The sequence below is a fragment of the Antedon mediterranea genome, chromosome 4 (assembly GCF_964355755.1).
Source record: "Antedon mediterranea chromosome 4, ecAntMedi1.1, whole genome shotgun sequence".
Taxonomy (NCBI): Eukaryota; Metazoa; Echinodermata; class Crinoidea; order Comatulida; family Antedonidae; genus Antedon; species Antedon mediterranea.
The window spans coordinates 29,360,081-29,376,219 of record NC_092673.1 but is presented as its reverse complement, the minus strand read 5'-3'; the positions used below and the strand labels follow the sequence as shown (position 1 = coordinate 29,376,219).

The following is a 16,139-nucleotide window of genomic DNA, read 5'->3' as shown; positions in this document are numbered from 1 at the left end:
TTGTCGCCAAAAATTAAAAACCTCGTAAAAACCATGTCACAGTACAATAAATGATTTGGGCGAATTTTTAATATCAATTTTTTTTTCTTACTTTTACTTCTTTAAAAATGTTTTTTCTTCAAATAAACAAATAATGTATGATTTTCCTAGGTAATGATAACCTTATTTGATACAGTATTATTCTTCTTTCTTGCAGCATCTTTCTCAGAATGCGAAAGACTTGTTATTTATGCTTTGTTATAAAGCACACAACAATAGTCATATTAAATACAATCATTCACATTAAGCAATGCCCATGAGCAGCAAGTGCCAAGAAAGTCACAAATGAATATTTTCAAAATTTGAAAATGTGCCACTCATTTGGTTAAATTTAAAGTACACATACTATAATGCCTTTAAAACCCAAATGGAAAGATCTTCATGTCTCCATTGCCTCAACTCCAGCATCCGATGACTTCTTTTTCTTTCCTTTCCGTGATAATGTGTCATTGACAACCTCCACTGAAACAAATTGAATTAAAATGTAATACATAATCGAACTAGAACTTGAAACTTCACCAAAAAAAATGTATATACCTTTTTTTTTATTTTTGTGTCTTAATGCTGTGTACGATTAGGCTAATTTCACTACAACCGTGTGTATGTGAGTTTGGTTATGGTTATGTAACCAGTCTGTCTACTAACAATGGTTTCAGTTGACTAACAATAGAACAGCAACGGCAAAAAACAAACAGGTGAGTTTGAAAAGAAATAGGTTTTTTAAAACTATTCATATAAAAAAACCCCTGTACATTAAATCCAATTATGTTTTAAAATTACAAATCACAACTCTTGCCTCTTGTACAAAAATGAAGTTTTATAGACAAGTAATTTTCGAGAAAATGCAATTTTAGTTTAGTTGTTTCGTTATGACAGGTCAGTTATTCAGTTTGAAAATTGTCTCATATCTTTTAACACTAGCAGGTCTAAAAAAGTGGTCCAGAAATGGGATCCTGGTCCGGATTGCCTCCTTAAATGGAGTGGTTCTTGACCACATATCTATCTGTGGCCTCAATTTGGTAAAGATCTGGCAATAACAAACACATGCGATCGACTACATAACCTCCTTGGTGGAGGTAAATATACTTGTTGGACAGCTGTCATTTTTATTTTCAAAGTCACAATTTCATTTGTAAATTGATGAAATAAAATACCACCTTGCATAGCGTTTCTCTCCTTATCTGATCTAAGTATTGCTTTAATAAGTTTGCGTTTTTTCTTATTTGATGGCTTCACAACGGCATGCGGATCAGTGCTGAAAAGAAAACAGAAATATAAAGATTCGATCTTCAAGACAATATTCCATGATGTACACTTCCACTTGATGTCTGCCGGAATAAGTTGTGCTGCACTAATAAACTATGTATTTCTTTTTGTGTTTATTGATTAAACAAGAAATATTTCTTACAAAAAACGCTGCTCGCTTGTTGAAAAATATATATTTATTTCAAATTTGTTTTTGAATGTGTCATTTTATTGTCACATAATAGTTATTTTACCTGAAAAAATGTAATTTAAAGCAACAAATACTTAAATTGTCTTTCAGAAAATGGTTTTTGGGTTTCTTTTCTCTTTTTATATGTGAATAAATATTATTTTTTTGTTACAGAAGTGAATACTCAATTCCTGTCACTTTAGTTAATTTTATTGCTAAGGTCAAGTCTGGGGGTCACTTCATCACCCTAGATATTTCAAGTGTGAAGTATCCTATTACAAACACAAACTTTAATGGACTGTTTTGATAATAATTCAATGAATATCTGACAGTGAATTACAATCAAAAGTCAGTATTATAGTCAAATGGGATAAATACCAGAAATGCTTTGGGATTTGTAATTTTAGCCTAATAGACTCTTTTCCAAGACGTTTTTTGGGTCTAGTAGCTGGAATCAATAAATTATAGTGGAGTTTCCATTTTCGCAAAACTGTCATCCTTAGATACTATAACTGCTGCTTGCTTTAGCTTCTGATTGAGTAGTCCTCATGGGACATAGCTGGCTAGAGCAGCAGCGTGAAAAGATTTTGATTCTACAGTATAAAAAAACACTGAATTGTCTCAAAATTACTAAATGGTACAAAAATTTACATATAAAATAGATCATTAAAATACTACACAAACATACCACAGAAAAGTACAATATATATATATATAAATAATACTGTAAGTTATAGAAACAGTTGCTCATATTCGGAACATGATCTTATAATCGCGTCGAGATATAAAAAAGGGTCTAAATATCATTTAAGGAATTAATTTAGGGTCAGGTAAGGTCGGGATTCACGTAATCTTTCTGTGCGAAAGTTAAATTAAACTTATTTTTGGGAAATAATGTTTAATTTTTTTATGGCATTCTTTCCAAACTGCCATGCAAAACCTTAAAACATTTATTTCTTTAAATGATTACGGTATACAGTTGGAGAATCGGGATGGATTGCTTCATTTACTAAACTCTGAATAAGTTTAAGTTTTGTACCGTTTTCTTCGACGATGATAGTTTAAGATTGTACTCTCCTCCTTGCCGACAGTTTCTTGTCCTTTTTGTTTATTCTTCTTCTTTTGAATGGTTTTTAATCGTCTTCTTTTTGCATGATTCTTTTGTAAATCCTGGAGAAAAAATGTAAACAAATATAATAGTACATGTTGAAATAAAATTTGCCGTTCTGAAAAGAACTGTTGAGTTTCTGATTTGATTGTCCTCAGGAGTGAGAAAAAAACGTTGAAAAACTATTATACGTGGTGTACCGCAAACTTTTGATTTCAATATGCAAACCTTCAAACAATATAATAGTACAATTAATCATGACATGTATTCGTTTTATATTCAAGGTGTTGCGCTCAATCCAGTGACATGTTTAACTTTGTCAATGTCAAGCACCTCTGAACATTACTATGATAGATAACCGGTGCTATATATATAAAGTTTAATTGATATCTATCTTCTTTAAGTTTAAAAGATTAATAAATACATACTGTCTTGGGTCTATTAATTTTACTTGATGGTGGCATACTCTTCTTTTACTTTTTACCTGAAAAAAACATTACAACAAAAGTGTTAAATCAATGTGTAGAATTAGGCCTACTTTTAATAACATTAATTCTACCTAGGCCATAGTAAATTATTCATACTTCTTCTAGCATTATACCTCCATGATTCTACTACTGACTGTGTAAACAATGCTAAACAGTACTTGTTGTTACAAACTATTGTATTATGTACTACTGTAGTACTACTACTACAATATTGGGCGAAACGACCAGAAGACTCATTTCTGAATAACAACTGCAATCAGTAGCCTGCATAATTTTGTTGACCTCAATATTGCCTAGCTAGGCCTAGTCACTAACCAAGGCCTACTAAATGGTATAGTAGAGCACGTGAAAGTATCTGAATCAATAATGAGTTGATATACATTTGACAGTTGGTTAAATTATACTTAATTTATTAGTGATAAAACGGTTAGTGTTATGAACTTTCTTATAGAAAACAGTACGTACTTCCCAGGCCAAAATTAAAACTAAAAAGACACATGTGTTGTTTTTGTATTTCAAATAGCGCCCTCTATAAACAAACGAGTGTAGGTCTGATGACGTGTGTGTAACCCATTTTGTTTTGATGTTGTGTTAGTATTTAAAACTTTGTGGCTTGTTATTTGTAAGTTTGTCTGTAAATTGAATGCACCATTTACTGATAAATGTGTGCCACCGATATAAAGGTGATTTTTATGAATAAATAAACAAAATAAAATAGTTCAACCAGGGAACTCCGATTCCAAGTTCTCAACTTTACACCTTATCACAGTGATACTATATATATATATATGTGCTCTTTTTAAATTGTTATTAAATTTTTGCAATAAGACAGACCCAATAAACAAAATCTCACAAAGAACATTACTATTGCCATAGAGTTATATTAAAACTAGAGAGTTGTCTCTCCGGTTGTAATAAATCTATGGATATTTTTTGAGAGGTGAATGCTACTGAAAAAGTCCAAACTGTTTACTTCATTGGGAATACACAAATCATACAAACCAAAACAACATTTTCAGTCATATTTTTTATTTCGGAAGAGAAGAAAAGTCCATCTAGAGTTGGTACTGTAAAACATTAAAAATATTAGGTTGATTGAGAACTTAAATACTAGGATCAATAGAAGGGGGAAAATGCCTTATAACAATTAAAGCAACAGTCCTAATATCATAAATAATCAAACAAGCATACACCATTTAATGCATTCATGCTTACTGCAAACATAGACGAACTTAATTATACTCGTCGTTGTCGACTACGTCCATGTTGAGATATCCTGTGTTGCAGCTTTACAGCATATTATCGATTTCAGTTTGTGCTCTTATAAAGCAAAGGCGCATATGATACAATACGTATAACAAACGGTGTTAATTGAATATCAGGATATAATGTCAGTCATGCATTCACCGAAAGAAAGATGGTTGCTGAGGACGTTTGATCAGCCATCCTCCCCAAACATATATGTTCTGTACATTTCAAATGTATAGGCCTACATACTGTATGACAGACACCCAGTCATTGCTGTTTTTTGGGACTTTTTGGCGACCCTTGACCCTTGATAAACCATGTTCCTTGTAATAGCTACGGACGGTGTTGCTTTGTTATTTATTTTAAAGGACAATGAAACATGAGGTAGAGGATTAACTTGAGTCACAACTTATTGTACAGCGGGATACATATCGTCACAACCTTTGTCTCATCATTCCAAGCTTCAAATTCATGTATACTAGCTAGCATACAATCCAACAAACCCCACCCGAACCCCACCCACAATGTCGGATCCAGGGGAGGGAGCGCTGGGGAAACGTAGGCTCCCAACAGCCAAAACGAAACTACTATATCTATTTTTGACAGACTATAAATAATATATGTTAGCGCTATCCACACTTGGAAAATCCTGGATCCGCCCCTGACCCCACCCAACCCTTACCCCTGACCCCAACAAAACATTTATACATAAACATTTAATAAAAGAGGGGTTTGTTTGTCGGTTGTGATGATTATTTACCATTTAATATTTTAAAAACTCAGGACTACATTATGCCTCATGGGTCAACATCTTTTAAGTAAAATAATTTACAGTTTTATTAGCGTGAACGATAAGGTACAGACAAAGAGAGATGAAGCCATATACCTACAACACGTTAACAAATATTGGAGCATATATTTCTCCACAAGAACTCCAAAGCCCAGATAAAATAAATGCATCACATATTGACTAGAGTCTCTAAAATTTCCAAAGTAAATATTATGATATATACTATATAACAACTAATTTTTAAAATGGCCTACCGGTATACCAAATTTCCCTTTAAAAAAAATTTAAATACTTCGATAGCGATACAGCTTTATAATAAAAACCAGAGGCGTGTACAGAGAAAGATCCCATCCTATTATGAATAAAAAATACATAGGTTTAGACAGTATCACCTATATATATTACATATCTTGTGATGGTTTCTGGTGGTAACCATCTTAACCCTTAAAATAAATTCTGTACACATCCCTTACTTGTTACTCTTTTCCTAGCGAGAAATAGAAAGAGGAAACAGAGTTGACAATGAATCTTTTACATTTGTTTTAAAACATCATTTACAATTAGAAACACTGTGTTGAAACAAAGGATACACAAAAGCTATTTACAAGCTGCTACATAGAATACCAATGTGAACAACTGATAACCCCCCAGGGGGCAACGGCAGCATAAACGGACACCCAGAATGTTGCGCTAATTTTAAAATAGCATAAATTATATTCTTCAAGACGATTCATCGTTTAATTATTTACCCATTGTTTGACATTTACCAGCCTATCACATGTTCAAAGCGACTAATGTACCCTTAAACTTACCCACGATAGAGCATTTGAAAGGAATTTTAAATTTCTACAGCTTGACAGAATTTTTTTTAAATGTGTGGCATGTTCAAATTAAAAGAATTCTACCATGGTGATAAGATTATTTTTAATTGGCTAGATTCTTGCGGCAAATGTTATTTGGGTCAGCAGGATCAATATACTGCCACCAATGGTGCAAGAATTCATTTATAGATGTTCCCACAGCATATACACATGGTAATTGTACATTAACACATAACTTATGTATACTAACATATACTTACGTATATGCACATGAATGGATGTGTAGGCTTTGTTTGCCTATCTATGCATATGTATATATCTAAATATGGTACATACATTATTATGAATATGCATATAAATATGCATATAAATATGATACATAAATATGAATATGCATATTTCTACTATACATAATATGGTATATACATATGAATATGCATATATATACCATATTTATGTACAGTAGAAATAAGTATGCATATAATAAAGTAGAAATGAATATGCATATAAATATGATACATAAACATGAATATTCATATGTATATTTCTACTGTACATATGGTATACATATAAATATGCATATAAATATGATACATGAATATTCATATGCATATTTCTACTGTACATATGGTATACATATAAATATGCATATAAATATGACACATGAATATTCATATGCATATTTCTACTGTACATGGTATATACATATGAATTATAAATATGCTATATACATATTTCTACTGTATATATGGTATACATATGAATTACATGTACATATCATATGATTATGATAAGATATATACATATGCATAAATTGTATAAATAGTTCTGTCTGTTAGTCAACCTTACAAAAGCCTTATGTCAAAAAATAAACATTGTAATATATGGGCGTAAATTCATTTTAAATGTTCTACCATTTATCCAATAAAGAGACATTTTTAATGTACATTTTCTTAATTCTATATAACTGAAATCTCATTGATCAAAAAATACATCCAATTTTATATTTCAGAGTAAACTGGTACATACAACTATAGTGTTGTACCATAGGATCCTAGATTGCATACATACACACTGTACATATTCAATTATCATAGGATCCTAGATTGCATACATACACACTGTACATATTCAATTATCTTTTTTTATTTTCAAGAGGAAAACATCTGTACATTGGAGTCTATATTAACAGACACATAATTTCAGGTCTTGCGGTAATTTCAACAATATTACCAAATTCTTCCAAGAAAATAAACAACACAATAAAAAATATATATATATTTACCAAATATGGTCATAATAGGTTTACAAAAACAACTAGACAGAATACGTTGAGTTTATTCCTTTTCACTATGCTAACTAATACTTTGTATTTTCTAGCGAATTCTAGAAGAATACATTGTTAAGAACCGAAATGTTTTCAGCCAATATTACCCTGCAAAACCTGCTTAGATATCATTTGCTGCATAATGTTACAATGTTACTAATGTTTTTAAAATTTATCGATTTACAAGGAACTTTTTAACAAACACACTTGTCATCTTTGGAACATTTTATATTTTTGTATGATCACTTTTTAAAGATGATTTGTTGGTAGAAATAGATTATTTTAATTTTTGCTTCTCAAACTTATAACCATTTTCCATTATAATGCAATGTCTACATAAGGATGCGTGTGGTTTGACTCGACATTATAGAAAACATTTCCCGCAATAAAATATTCACTAATTTGTTTTAGAACAAATTAGAAACAGAAAAAAATGGCATAAAATATACATAAATAAACTTTCTATACATATATGGGCAATTAAAACTTGGATTTGTTCACAAATTATCTAATTGGTATTTTTATTCATGTGCAACCAAATATGTACATGTTTTGACATTGAATCAGAATCATTTTTAAAATTTTAATCTTATAATAGGTCTCCGATTAATCCAATTTAAAGTTTTAATCTACTGTTATTCCACAGTGGAAATTTTATGCATTATTACATATTTTTATTTATAAAAATAACCCAATATTTGATAGTTAAAATCCATTATTTTCTAATATTTAACAAACAAATAGATTAATAAAGTAAGAGAATCTTCTGATCAAGTTAGTCCTATACTGTGGTATCACATTGCAATTCTACTGTAGTTATACTACATTAAAAACATAATTTGTATTAAATAAAATATGTATTATTTTAAACGTAACAACTAGTATTTTTTATTTGCTTTCTTTATTAACATAACATTTCACCGTTGCAGTTTTTATTTTACATTGTCTGCCGGATATCCTTCAACATTGATTTTTTATTTTGTTTTAAAACATTTTTTCTTGTTTTGTGTAAAGGATTATTGGGTTGTCCTGAATGGCGGTTGTATTTAGTATAAATTTGAAATAAAAACTAATTAGAACATATTTAGTGTTTAGCATTGAATACAATAGAAGTTAAAGGTATTATTTTCTTGCAATCATTTTTAATCTCATTTCACCTAATATATACATTTAGAAATACTGTTTATATTTTATAATTTTTTGGGGGGATTAAATAAATATCTTTCTAAAAATTTGATTGTATTTGTCAAATTAACATTCAAAACATCAATTAACATCAATAATATAATAATTAATGTAATTACTGAAAATTGATTTTAAAAATTCATTATAGTTTTGATAAAACCTAGAATCATTTTTATAAATAACTATGTTCTGCATTATTTTTTTTTAGAATCAATATGAATTATTGATAATTGAAATATGTAAATGATCCACTAGATCCACGATACATTTAAATTGCACATGAACTACACCAGAAACCGTTACCAGCTGCCATGGCAACAATAATTTGTGGCAACATCAAAGAATTTACTTTGCCCCAGGGCTTGTTTTTCACTTGAAAATGTACACCTCCATAATGCACATGCCAAGAATGGTAAGTGTATTAGAGTACAATAAAAGTCAGCCGCCGTTAATGAAATAAAATATTAAAAATTCAGTGTATCTTTCAATACACAAAAAGCAGGTTGTTTGTTAATAACCACAAAAAAACACAAGATTTTCACCACTAAAAAACTGCTTTTTCATGGGGTAATCACACCCAAAATTCCATACTTCTGATTGGCTAAGATTCTTTTCATTGTGAAGAATAATGATATATTATTCGTCTACCACAATATTATTATCCTTCCTAACCGGTTGCAAAACATAAAAGTTCACTATACCTTTCGCCAACATTAAATTACATTTCCATATATTGGTTACAATCTAGATATGCACAACTTTGAATATTTTAATCAAAGATTAACAAAAAAGTAATAAATTTCTGATTATTTATAGTGAACATACTTGAATTGAATATTCAGTATTGTAATGCATTTTAACAGTTTAATATTGAAAGCTTTTGAGCTTTTCAGATTTAAATGGTGAATGATTTGAATGATAAACATGCTAACATGTGAAATGTAAAGGATATAATGGCTGATGATAACTGTAGTCATATCTGAATTTGATACAATCATGTTGGTGGTTAAAACAGCTTTAAAATATTATATATATATTTACATATCTTTGTTTTTGTTCTATGAGCTGTTAGATTAAGATTTTTTTTTCTCTCTTTTGCTATGGATATAATATTATGTCACCATGATATTCCGAAATAAAAAGATAAATGAAAATATATATGGTATATTAACAAACTTTGTTTCCTAGCATATAGAGAGAACCCAAATGCCATTAACCAAAGTATCTAAAGCTCTGTCTACACTATCAAACTAGTTTGACAAAAAATATGGTAGTGATATATCCAATATGGTAGTGATACGATATCATCATTTCCATATATGGGCACATCACATTATTTTGTCATATAAACTCTTCATATAAGTTTAATGCTTAAAGACATAGGCATATCACTACCATATTTAGGAAAATCACATTTTTTTTTTCAAACTAGTTTGATAGTGTGTACAGAACTTAACAATGAACTTGTTATCTGAATCTGGATACTTCGTTCTTAGGAAATGAGAAGTGAGTTTTCTAGTTTGATGTTTGCTTCCTTTCCATAAGCATGTTGCGTAATCTGTTCACCATTCAGTGCTCTTTATACATCAAGGCATTTGATTGGGTAGAACTTGAAAAATCATCATGCAATAGCCAATGAAAGTTGTTGTAACTACAGTATGTGGTTTTGTAGAATGTTAAAATATAAATACTGAATCCAATAGTAATTTAAAAACAGTAACATTACTAACATTATTAGTAACATTATTAATAAAATACAAAATAAATAGCAGCAAAAAAATAAACAATCCAAACATTAAGTAATTTTTACAATCAAAATGAATTAATGTTTTCCTTTAAAAGTGATGTGTATTATTATTAGTGGGAACGTTAATAGCATTACTGTAGCAGTGTTAGCAACATTGGTATGTAGTCAATCTAGTATGTTATAGTACTATACAACTGGGAATATTCAAGTAAAGTACCAACAAAAACCAATAACTTAATGATTAAATATTGAGTTTTGTAGCATAACATGCTGCATGTTACGACAGCAGATGTTACTGTGTTAATTATCAACGGTAATAACTCCTTTAGACGTATTTAAACTCTGTGCTTCTATGTGCAATGGGTAGCTTAGTTATTGTTAGGTGCCTCCAACATTTCCATGAGAAACGTATCGATAGGGGTATCGCCGATCAATTTAAAAAAGAAGAGATGTTCCAAGCATTTAAGTCCGATGGATCGTAGTGCCGGTAATCGTAGAAGTAATTTGGCAAATCGACCGGATTCGTCCGGATACTGGTTCCGACAATACTCTTCCAGCGATGCGTACACTTTCTCTCGGAGTTCCTCGACTTTCTGGACTGACGACAGATTCTTTGCATCTGTTGAATAAACAAAAGGAACACGGTTTGTTGAATCTGTGGCTACAGCTCTTGAATTATGTATGGTTTTCTGTACTGAGACTAGATTCTTAGCATCTGCCAACACAAACAAAAAGAGAACATAGAATAGTAAAAAGAAACAAAAAAAAAAGGACAAACAAAATAAGAAAAAGAGTGTACAGTAAGAAAGAATTTACAAACACATAACACGAAAAAAGATTTTGGGTCTCAGTATTTGAAATATTATTTGACAAAAATGGGCACAGCTTTCAAAAGTGTAATATTTTATCACTGTTTATAAGATCTGTACAAACATTATTAAATTGTTTAAATCATGAAGAAATAACTTATTTAGACTCCATGTTTAAATCAACTCACTATTTTTTTGGAGCCAACAGTATGTGTTGTAAACTATAAATATTTATTATAAAATTGAATGTTTTCTTACTGACAAAGCAATCAACTTTAGGATTGAAACAGAAAAATGAATTAGAGTAGAGAGGAGAATTTCGACTGCTAAATGAGAATCTGGATACCAACAATATCAATATCAACAAACAATAACAGCAACAACACTTATCATCCGAGTATTCTCACAAACAAACGCAAATGTCAGCCTTGTTACATCCGTCTTTCATCACGCACAGACAATTTAGACAACATAGATTAAATAATATTTATTCTAGAATAAATTTTAACCAAAACTTAAATGTGTTGTGACAATAAATGATGAGCAGCAATAAAAATAAGAAAGGGGCTTTATCATGATCTTTAAGAAAGATAAAGAAACCACACTAACGAGACTAACTAGTTTACTAATTTAGGGAATTATTAATGCTTTGTCTTTATAAACCTATAAACATCTAAATACTGTCAAACCTAATAATACATGATAGATTACAATCACTTCCTTTATTACACAAACAACCATGAACATTTACATCAATAATTTGATTTCTAACTAATTCAATCTTAATTATAATTCATTTTATTTATAATTCATGTTTATTTGTTTGTTTGATGTAACGTCTCAAGAGTCTATAAAGCTCTATGCCTCACAAGCAAGAACTCTCAGAATGAGAAAAAAATGTGTGTTAATAGCATTAGAGGGAGGGGGTGTCTAACATCAATCTGAGTTGATAATATTAAGAGGGAAGGAAGTAAGAAGGAGGTGTCTAAAATCAATGTGTCGACAATATTTAGAGGGAGGGGTATGGGGAGGGGGTGTCTAAAATCAATGTGTTGATAACATGTAGAGGAAGGGGTGTGGGGAAAGGGGTCTAACATCGATGTGTGCCGATAATATTATGAAGGAGGGGTGTGGTGAGGGAGATCTAACATCGATGTGTGTCAATGACTTAACATGGTTCTTGATCAATTTGGCTCTTCACAACTAAAACATCCTTCTCACTATGACAGGTAAGAATTCCTGATGTAAAAATGCAGTTAATTTTTATATTACAAGTAACAGAAACTCAAAGAATAATAATATTTTTGAATTAATTTCTATTCTATGACATTATAAGGAATATTTTGGACACAAAATAAAAACATAACATTAACATAAACATTTGTTATGTAATTTTAGCGTTTATACATTGATTAGCAGACGACATTTGCAGTCAATGAAACAAGTACAAAAGAACATTAGACAGCAAACACATGTATATACTGTGTAGACAATTTGGCACCCATCCCACCATTAATAGTAATACTATCCATTTAAATTATTTTATCAATGACATAAATCATGTTGTAGAAATTACAGAATAATACTTTATTAATATATTAATTACCACTACAAGTGATTGTCATATCACTACAGCTATATATACAAATTATTCCTGTTCTTACTGATATTAAAATGATAGCCAGAAGAAATGGAACAAAATCTAACTGTACTACAAATATAAAACCTAAAGTTAAGAATATTAGGCTACAATATATCTACAGTAAATTGCGCTAGAAAACATATTAAACCAAGTACCAGCAGAAAGAAGTAAGCAACACACATATTAAGCAAAGCATAAATTAAGCAAAGCAAACCACATTGAGCTAAGGCACATTGAAACAACGCATTGATCCTACCACCACATTTAACATTCAAATTTAGCATAACAAACATTTTTTTAAGTACATTGAGACAACACGCATACATTTAATCCCATAATCCAACGCAACACATACAAATAACATATACCAGCAACTATAATGAACCACCAAGCCATCAGCACATAGATACCATATACAGTACTGTACAACCCACAAAATTACTGAACCATTCACCCATCAGCACATAGATACCATATACAGTACTATATAACACCTACATAAATTCCATCATTCACCCACCATTCACCTACAGTAACAGCATATAGATTCCATACAGTACTGTACAACTCAATAAAATTACTGAACCATTCACCCAACACCACGTGACACCATATAGAGTACTGTACAACCAACAAAATTACTGAACCATTCACCCAACCCAAAATTACTGAACCTGTATATGGTACAACCATGGTGGCTATTTCATGGTACAAGCCAACACAATACTAAACTATTCATCTATAAACACATACAGTAGATACCGTAACATTATATGGTACAACCATGGTGGCTTTTGTACCTTTATGGTACACCTTCACAACAATACTGAACCATTCACCCATCAAACTGAACCTCTACCAAGCCAACCATCACCATTAAATAGTTCACAGGAATACAATGCAAGAATAATTGATTGATAGCTTGTTAAAAGTAAAGATAAATGTTTAAGTAAACCCAGTTTGTCTGTGTGTCCATCTTTTCTATATTTTTACCTGGATTGAAAAGGACAATTGCCCTGAGGCAGCCGAGTTCCGTCTTATCCATCCTCATCTCCCTCATCTTGGCTACAAGTTCCGTGAGTACTCTATCAAATATAGTTCCCACTCCAGCGGTGTGGGCGCTGTTTCTGTGTACGTGCAAGCCGGTCGCAAGCAGAATACCATTTGTCACAGCAATTGAACGATGTGAAAATGCAGCAATCAACAACTCATTCCATCCTGAAAAATATTAGAAATTGGAATAATTTGAAAATATTGTTAAAAATACTTAAGCTCAAGTTATTATGAGAAGCTGATTGCGCTAAAACCTCTATAGACACCTTCAGGAACCAAAATGATTGTCTTCTTTATAGTAGGGTTGTCTAATCACAGTAGTAGAAGACACCTTCGGAAACCAACAGTGTCCCATGAGTAGTTGTCAACGTAATCTTTTAACATATTGCCCTTAAAAGTGGTGTACCCTGAATAAGAGTGTTTACAAGAAGGTGTTTTTTTTTTATTAAACTTAATATATAGTTTTTTCAATTTCACATCACATAAAATATAATAATACAGTCAAAAGATTACGGTTTTAATAGGAAATCAATGTAAGTTTTGTTCTGGAAGCCCTATTCATGATAGTACACCCCAAGTTGATTGCAATCAACATACAAGAACATGTCAACTTTTACAAACATATTTTAATTTAACATGATAAATCATTCTGCACTTAATTTGCTATCTTATTCTAAATCAAATAATTTAATTGCCATTTAATGAAAACCTTCAAAACTCATTGACACAAATTGCTAAAAATAACCCTCGAAAAACAACAACAAAATTAAATTAAACCCAGTAAATGGAGAGGGAGGTATTAGATTTAAGCCCCAGCCCCATATCCGGCATAACTTCCTATCAACTCCCCAGGGTTTGTCTAAGGTCACAACATAACCTGTCAATATCCATCCTACATACAAAACCTGTCTGAATCGTGTACAAAATAAATCTTGTAAAAATTATTTTTATATTATCTAATATCAAATATCCTGCTTGATGTTACCAATTATTATACACCAGATTTACCAGATTGTGTTTCTCAGATTACTATTATTATTATTCATGGGAAATTGTAATTTGTGACTAGGTTTAACAGCAACTTGTTTTAGAATCAAATGGCGTGACAGTCAAAGAAGGCAACTAGACCACCTCTTTCAATAACCGGCAGAAAATTACCGTGGATGGCAGAGGTGACTGTCATGCCTGGCCGCAGAAGTGATTTCTAGGCCTAGCGGAGGTGATTTCCATGCCTGGTCGCAGAGGTGATTTCTAGGCCTAGCAGAGGTGATTGTCATGCCTGGCCGCAGAGGTGATTTCTAGGCCTAGTAGAGGTGATTGTCATGCCTGGCCGCAGAGGTGATTTCTGGGCCTGGCAGAGGTGATTGAAGCATTGGGAAAGGGTGATTTCCACGCCTGACGGAGGTTATTGCCTTGCCTGGCAGCTGTGAATACGAGCGTGGCTACTCAGTCTTAACGTTTGCTCACTCAAAGTTTAACAGTAGTTCATAAAATCAGTGTTCAGTATCTTGTGATGAACTTAACCAGGGTTATTTAAAGCCATAAGTATATTTATGTTTTGAAAGCAAACAACATAAGTTATAATAACAGGCACCACCATCAGTGCAATTAGCATTTGTTTATTCAAATTTTAATTTGTAAAAATAATTGATTGTAAATTCCATACTTAAACTAATGTAGGAATAATTATATTTTTTTGTAAATGTAATGATAATCTGGCAATGAATTTATTTTTTTTCTTTTTGAATGAAATAAATATATTAGGCATTCATAAGCATATAACAGACAAAAAATGTTATCTTGAAAATTACCAATTTTTGTTAAAACAGTACTTTCAAATTTAATAATGCTGTAAATCTGGCAAGTATTTGTTTGTTTTTGGATGAAATAAAAACCCCAAATATGTTATTATCATGAACAATATAAAATTCTACAAATTTTAGCAACATACTTGGTGTTAAATTTAATAAATCTGTAAATCTGGCAATGAATTTGTTACTATTTTTTTGTTTTTGGACGAAAGAATTATCACAAACATTATAGAATGCTACTGATTTTTGGCGTTTGCTATTTAATCATACTTTAAGAGCAAGTCTGTGTAAATAACAGCGGATGTTGCCGATAGCAGTCACAAAGCTTCATTAAGACGACAACGACAACCAAGTACATAGTAAAAACAACTCACAATTATTCAGCATTCACAATAACAAGCCGCAACTATTCCAAACAGTTTACATAATAAATGTATTTTTTTTTATTCACAAGTGTAATCTTGTTTTGCTTTTTTTTAAATTCAGAATATATTAATCACGTAGTAATAATCAAATTCGGACAAAAAAAATGTTTATGCAGTAACTGTTGTTTTTTTTATACTTTATTGTTTAAAACAATGAAATTAACCCTGTATTGTTAACATGAAAATTATCATATTCAAATACTGTAGTAAC

At 31.0% G+C, this 16,139-nt stretch overlaps 2 protein-coding genes across 5 annotated transcripts in view; both read right to left on the bottom strand.

The window, feature by feature from the left end:
- Positions 1-62: 62 nt before the first annotated feature.
- LOC140047212 (uncharacterized protein C11orf98 homolog) lies at positions 63-3,579 on the bottom strand. The gene is made up of 5 exons (XM_072092092.1): positions 3,536-3,579; positions 3,011-3,066; positions 2,514-2,644; positions 1,197-1,294; positions 63-501 (listed from the first exon to the last, which is right to left on the bottom strand). The coding sequence occupies exons 2-5, from the start codon at positions 3,044-3,046 to the stop codon at positions 419-421; spliced, it is 348 nt and encodes a 115-aa protein (XP_071948193.1). The 5' UTR covers positions 3,047-3,066; positions 3,536-3,579; the 3' UTR covers positions 63-418.
- Positions 3,580-5,061: 1,482 nt separating this feature from the next.
- LOC140047210 (retinoic acid receptor RXR-alpha-B-like) overlaps positions 5,062-16,139 on the bottom strand; it is a 67,126-nt gene continuing 56,048 nt past the window's right edge. For 3 of the 4 annotated variants that reach the window (XM_072092086.1, XM_072092088.1, XM_072092087.1), the window contains exons 6-7: positions 13,633-13,857; positions 5,062-10,903 (exon numbers count right to left, since the gene is read on the bottom strand). In XM_072092086.1, the coding sequence (XP_071948187.1) occupies positions 10,557-10,903; positions 13,633-13,857 (572 nt within the window). In that variant the 3' untranslated portion in view covers positions 5,062-10,556. The remainder of the gene's footprint in view (positions 10,904-13,632; positions 13,858-16,139) is intronic. The other variant, XM_072092090.1, reaches the window with a different exon arrangement.